The 7,036-nt window shown below is 39.3% G+C and overlaps 1 protein-coding gene across 1 annotated transcript; it reads left to right on the top strand.

Moving 5' to 3' along the window:
- Positions 1-5,945: 5,945 nt before the first annotated feature.
- On the top strand, positions 5,946-6,738 carry LOC311123650 (transcription factor Sox-14; the record flags this gene model as incomplete). Its single annotated transcript, XM_084197893.1, has 1 exon — positions 5,946-6,738. One exon carries the CDS (start codon positions 5,946-5,948, stop codon positions 6,651-6,653), a length of 708 nt encoding a protein of 235 aa, XP_084054019.1. The 3' UTR covers positions 6,654-6,738.
- Between the last annotated feature and the right edge of the window lie 298 nt (positions 6,739-7,036).

The raw sequence follows: 7,036 nt of genomic DNA, 5'->3' as shown, positions 1-7,036 counted from the left end.
GTTCTCCCACTGGTTTGACATTGGGAATGTTCTCAGATAGTTCAGAGAACAGTTAAGAAACAACGTTCTTCTGTGGGAATGTCAGTACTTCAGCATAACGTTTCCTAGAGGTTTCCTCATGGTTCTATTTAAAGTAATGTTCTCAAATTGTTCCAAGAACATTAAGAAACAACTTTCTTCCGTGGGAATTTCATTCAACATAATGTTTCCTACACGTTTCCTCATCGTTCTATTTAAAGTAATGTTCTCAAATTGTTCCGAGAACGTTAAGAAAACTTTACATAAAATCCACAAGAAAACTTTAGGAACATTCAGAGAACGTTCTAAGAATGTTATTAAAAAACATACATTCCGTTCTCAGAACGTTAAGAAAACATTTCATAAAAACCACAAGAAAACGTAAGTAACATTCAGAGAACGTTTTAAGAATGTTATTTAAAACATATACGTTCTGTGCTCAGCATCAAAAAAAAAATGTATATCCTCTATCTTGTTAAGTGTGGTGTAAAGTACTTAAGTAAAAATACTTGAAAGTACTACTTAAGTAGTTTTGGGGGGTATCTGTACTTTACTTTACTATTTATATTTTGGACTACTTGTACTTTTACTTCTACTACATTCCTAAAGAAAATGTACTTTTTACTCCATACATTTTCCCTGACAGCCAAAAGTACTCGTTACATTTTGAATGCTAAGCAGGATAGGAAAATAGTCCAAATTCACACACTTGTCAAGACAACATCCCTGGTCCTCCCTACTGCCTCTGATCTGGTGGACTCACTAAACACGTGCTTCATTTAAATACATTTTAATAATGGCGCTGTCTGGTTTGCTTAATATAAGGAATTTGAAACAATTTATACTTTTACTTTTACTTTTGGTACTTAAGTATATTTTAGCAATTACATTTACTTTTGATACTTAAGTATATTTACTTTTAGACTTTTACTCAAATAGTATTTTACCGGGTGACTTTCACTTTTACTTGAGTCATTTTCTATTAAGGTATCTTTACTTTTACTCAACTATGACAACTGGGTACTTTTTCCACCACCGCCTGATCTTAATTAGTGTTTGTTTCCTTTGAAATGGGGTCTGTTTGAACACACAGAAAAGTTGACCCAAAATAAGCTAGCAGTGTTATTAAAAGTCTTATTGAAACATTTAGTAAAAGTTTTAAGGAAGTTATTCAAAAACCTCAAAATAACCTATAATTTCCATTCTCTGAGCGTTGATTAAACCTTGAATGAAAACTTTCAAGGAACAAGAGTAAAACGTTCTCAGAACCTCCCTTTAACCTTTAAATAAATGTTCCCAGAACAGGTGAAAATGTCACTTCTGTTCTCAGAACGTTTAAAAGAACGTTCAGTTTTACTGGTCAGGGAATGTATGGCTTCGTTCCCACAACCAATGTGAAACCAAAAACATACCTTCCCACAACTTCCAAGGAACCAACTGTGCTAACTGGGTGAGGACCAATCACATTTGTAATAGGTGTTGTGTGCTTTCATGTGCTTTCCTTTTGGCCAAAATATATACTGTCACTATTAGCCTGTAACTGCTAGCTAACTGCTATAGCTCTGCTGTAAGGTAGACACTATGTGGTTGTAAATCTCATGACAATGAAGTTACTAGGCCTATAGGCAATACACAGTGACACCTTTGCAAAATGGACTTACAATGTTCTTCGACCATCCTTGATTTTTTTTCTATAAGGTATTTGGGCTAAATTTGTGCAGGGGTTTTTTGTACAGTAGCTTCTGTCATTGCTTCTAAAATCTTACTATCACAAGACTTCCTGTGGGTACTCTTTAAGTGTGCATTTTGGATTAAGAAAACAGCCAACATATTATAAAGTTATATGGAGTTGGACACTTTATCCACAACCTATGTGCTCTCTCAGTTCCCACCAGCCTGTCAACCAAGAACCAGCACTAAATAGGATGGATATAGAATAAAAGGCATTGAAATGTCAACCCGGGTTTTTAGGAGTTTTGAGGGGGGCCGCAAGTTTGCACAGCAAAGAAAGCCACTTACCGCTTCAGAACCATGGACAGTTACGGTGGGGGAGCTTACCTCAATGCACTCCGCGGGATCCCTCGGTAACAGCGCCTCGGTATGTCTGTTAGCTTCCCATTCACATTATAATGGAGGGTGGATGGTCATATTTTTCTTCGACTAACTTTGGTTCTATAGTTCAGTATGTTGTGTGTGTGTGTGTGTGTGTGTGTGTGTGTGTGTGTGTGTGTGTGTGTGTGTGTGTGTGTGTGTGTGTGTGTGTGTGTGTGTGTGTGTGTGTGTGTGTGTGTGTGTGTGTGTGTCAGCATGTTGGACAGCAACACTCCACGGAAAGGAAGGAGGAAGCTCCTTGATGCCAGCACACAAAAACGTATAGTAATACTTCTTTATAAAGTAAAGTAATGTATTAGGATTTTTTTTGTAACTATAAGTACAAATAATGTTATATTTTTATTTTGTATTTTATTTTTGTTAAGCTTATGGAATAAATGTCCAATATTTTTTTGCATGCACTCATCAGCTTGGTTTGTCTGTAAACTTAGCCGTGCTTCTGAGCCCCGAGCTTTACAGAAATAAGGTTAAACAGAGAAATACAACAGCATTTAAACAGCCTTACAAACTGAAGTAGGCCTACACACCGTATTACTACTGTAGATATCATACCCGTCTTTAAGATTATCTTTTTGGAACCATCTCATCGCATACGGAGTCTGAAGGCGACAGCACAAAGCTGTTAGATGCATTTAAGCAGGGAAATGTGAGACACGTGACATTGATTTACCCAACGATGTATTTTTCCCAACGATTAATTAATCGTTCCTTACTAGGGTTAGAAATGACAAGGTGGTGAAATGTAATAAAGGAATATCATACAGTAGCCTAAGAACAACGCGTGTGTGCACGCGCGTTAGTAGCCTGTGAGTTTTCAAGCATGCAGTTCAGGAGAGGAATATTTTACCTTAGGGGGGCTTACCTTTATCACACACAAGGCAAACCTCATATGGTATATTCCCATGCTTTAGGCTATTGCAGGCTTGCCCCTCTTGTTTGACACTTATGTGGTGACTGATTTCAGTCATTTCACATATCTTACTTAATATAAGACTACATTACATTGTCTCCTCTTTAAATTGGACGTTATATATGCCCGAATAATGTCTGTTAATTCCCGGTGTAATTGATGTTCATAGCGCTTTGATGTGCTCCGGATTTCAAGCTTCATTCACTGCTCTCCTCTCAGAGCGCTGGGGAGGAAAGTAGTTGGAAATGGAGTGAAGGGACCAGAGAGGCAATGGGACGTGAACACTAAATAGATACTGCACTAGCCTACCATTAATATCAAGTATACAATGCTTTTCATTCATTTCACAATTAGGCCTACCAGTATTTTGTAGGCTGCGTTTGTAGATGTTTTTATATTCCTTTTGCGTCGGCTATAGGTATTGACACTGGTCTGGAGAGAGAGACAACACAGAATAGCATCATGTGTCAAGCTGAGATGGCCGAGAAAGAGAGAGCGAGAGATCAATCGATCTTCGCCGGACGAACACCACTGATGTGATGGGCAGCATCCCCTGCTGAAGATGACAGCAGAGGAGAGAACGAAATTGTGACCGTTGAGAAAAGCTGAAGTAGTCTTGTGTGTTTTGGAGAAATTACCTGGTCACGTCTTTATGACGGACTTTATTTTTGCTCCGCTCAATAAACTTTCTGAAACGGCTCATTTCAAACGATGACGCTGATGGAACTGAACATCTTGGCATAGATTAGCAAAACATCAATTTATTAAATCGTATTTACGTAAAAATATAAGGTTTCTACAGGTATTTAATTATAGGTTACAAAAACACCATATAATATTTAACGTACATTCAAAGAAATCTATTGTTTCGTAACCTATCTTCGTAATAATATTGTTATGGCGTTGTGTGAGAGCCACTCTGGCTGGTAACGCTACAAACATTTCATTTAATAATCACCAGCGAAGAATTCATATATCAGACTCGCTTAGCCTGGGGGATATTAAAGCAGTGATCCTTATAAACAGACTGAACCATTTGCATGTTAAAACTCACTCTGCATGTCACTACACTAACCACCCTGATAAAAAAAAAAAAAAAATCATAATTTAACAGTGAACATTTTAATGTGTTAGCTTGATGGTTAAATACAAATAATAATATATAGCTTTGAGTGTTATGAATTGTATTGTAGCCCATGCTGGGAAAATATTTCAAGCATGTTTGGAGTCTATTCCCTGGATTGAAATGAAGCATAATTATTACAAAGTAATGTTTTATATGATTTGTATACTAAGATGTTAAAGGAGCGTATGGAGTATGTGCTGTTCCCAAAGGTATTATGCCGGTCTCATGTGTGCTGATTGGGTGCTCAGTCTATTCCCCCGGAATCAAATAAAGCATAATTATTACAAAGTAATGTTTTACATGATTTGTATACTAAGATGTTAAAGGTTTTCTAAAAATGACTTTGTAATTTCTTTGATTTATTTAAATCATATTCAGACTTATTTTAGGGTATGTATGCAGCATGTGTTATTGGTGCATCAGCTGCACTGGCTAGCTTGAATAATTTCTAACTATAAATAAATGGTGCATGTACGTGTTACTTTGTGGCCGCTTTGCTGTGATATTATACAGCGACAAAACAGCTCCAATCAGGCTCCCATGGGATCGTTGGACAATCGTTCCGTTTAATAAATATTGGCCTGAGGATATGGTAGATCTAATACAACTGCCCAGGAACACGTTTACAGGAGGGAAACACGTTTACAGGAGGGTACTTGTGTAGGTAGCTATGTTGTGTTTTTGAAAATTATTATTTTGTGTTGGTTTAAATTTGTACACTGAAGGTGCAGATAACTGTATTGATTGGATAATGAATAATCCACCTCTATCTATTTGCCCCCCCCCCCCCCCCCCCCCCCCCCACACACACGCACACGCACACGCACACACATACAAGCATACAAAACGTTGATAAAAGTGAGAAAAATGCAATAGGCCCATATGAAATTATATTCACCTTTGTGCATGATTTTGATAGTATGGACACTATTTAAAATCAACACACATAACTAAATAAAGACATCGTGTGTTTTTACAGTGATATGAAGTCTATTGAATAAAATGTTTAAATTCGTATAACTCCTTTCAAGGATTTTAGCTGTAAAAAATAACCTACTTAATTTGCAAGACATCCTGCTATAGCATAACATGCACCCTTACTTTATTCTTTGGGATTAACAGGAGTCAGGTTTTATTGCTAAAAGGTTGAAGGTGTATGTTTGTAGCGTTTCAACTAAATGGATTCTGGGAGGGAAAGAGTATCCCCCTTTTCCTCCCCAATCTTTGTTTATGTAGTAATATACATATTTCCGTAAAGGTATTATGCCGGTCTCTGTGTGCTGATTGGGTGCTCAGGTTGGCTAGTGAACGCCCTGTGATTATGTCAGATGCGTGCAGACCAAACCAGCCCAGCCTTTGAACTTCACCGCTTTTGGCTCTCATTCACGCGCTTCCCCTCATTTCCAAGCCAGGTGCTTTGCAAGGCGGGAAATCTCTAAGAAAAAACACAACACTTTATGACTCTTCGACCGCGGAACTTTGCTTTCACCTCGGTGGATTTTCATGCGTGTTGCTGTTTTCCACCTTATAGCCTACCACGGTTTTTGAAAAAGAAAGTATCCATAGCTGGACTTAGAGAACGATTTCTTAACTCCGGAGAAATTGGACAGTGTGGATTTTTATTGATGCTGTTTTCCGACTCCGTCTCAAGCATTCGAGAACTGGCATGATCTGTGTCTGCCAGCAAGACAGGTGAATATTTTTTTTTTTCCCCCTCGGTTGGTTTTTAGAACTTTTTCCACGTTATTTTAATTGGGGATAAAAGTCACACTCTAAAAAATGTCAAAGCCTGTAGATCACATCAAGAGGCCCATGAATGCGTTCATGGTCTGGTCCCGCGGCCAGAGGAGAAAAATGGCACAAGAGAACCCCAAAATGCATAACTCAGAAATCAGCAAAAGACTTGGCGCGGAGTGGAAGCTGCTCTCTGAATCCGAAAAGCGTCCTTACATCGACGAAGCGAAGAGGCTGCGAGCACAGCACATGAAAGAACACCCAGACTATAAATACAGACCCAGGCGCAAGCCCAAGAATCTACTGAAGAAGGACAGGTATGTGTTCCCTTTGCCTTACCTTGGGGACACGGATCACTTGAAAGGACTCTCAGCCTCTGATTCTCTGTTGAGCGCATCAGAGAAAGTCAGGGCATTCATGCCCCCGACCTCGGTGCCCTACTCGTTCCTCGACCCGAGCCAGTTCACCTCCAGCGCTATCCAGAAGATGACAGAGATGCCCCACACCATGACCACCAGCAGTTTGGGTTACGGCTCGTTGGGATACCAGAACGGCGCGTTCGGCAGTTTGGGTTGCCCCAGCCAGCACACCCACACCCACCCGTCGCCCACAAACCCGGGGTACGTGGTGCCCTGTAACTGTACCGCCTGGTCGGCGTCGAGTTTACAGCCCCCGGTTGCCTACATACTTTTTCCAGGTATGACCAAGAGTGGGATAGACCCATATTCATCAACACATGCCACTGCTATGTAACGCGCCAGACAGACTGACTGACTTTCTGTTTAAACAAGTAACTTGAGGACAGCAATGCATGTATAGGCTATATGGACAGAACAGTTCGCCCAAAAAAAAAAAAGAGAAATGACAAGTATAAAGGCCCGTGGACTTAAGAGCAAAACGGGCGAAAACTTTTCACGAGATGTAAACAAGACGTTGGTTCCTGACCTCCTCGTGGAACTGGGACGGAACTATGTACGGCAGGTTCCCTGTGAACTGTAAGAATTATTGTAAATGTTATAACGTTTATTAACGGCTACCGGAAAAGGAGGCCTTTAACTTTATTTATTATGTACATCTTGATGCTATGATAATTTTGTTTGAATTATTATTGATATTATTATTATTATTATGATAAT

Source organism: Coregonus lavaretus (genome assembly GCF_964263955.1).
Source record: "Coregonus lavaretus genome assembly, contig: HAP1_SCAFFOLD_1598, whole genome shotgun sequence".
Classification (NCBI taxonomy): Eukaryota; Metazoa; Chordata; class Actinopteri; order Salmoniformes; family Salmonidae; genus Coregonus; species Coregonus lavaretus.
Note: the sequence above shows the minus strand (reverse complement) of the source record. Positions and strands in the feature narration are given on the sequence as shown.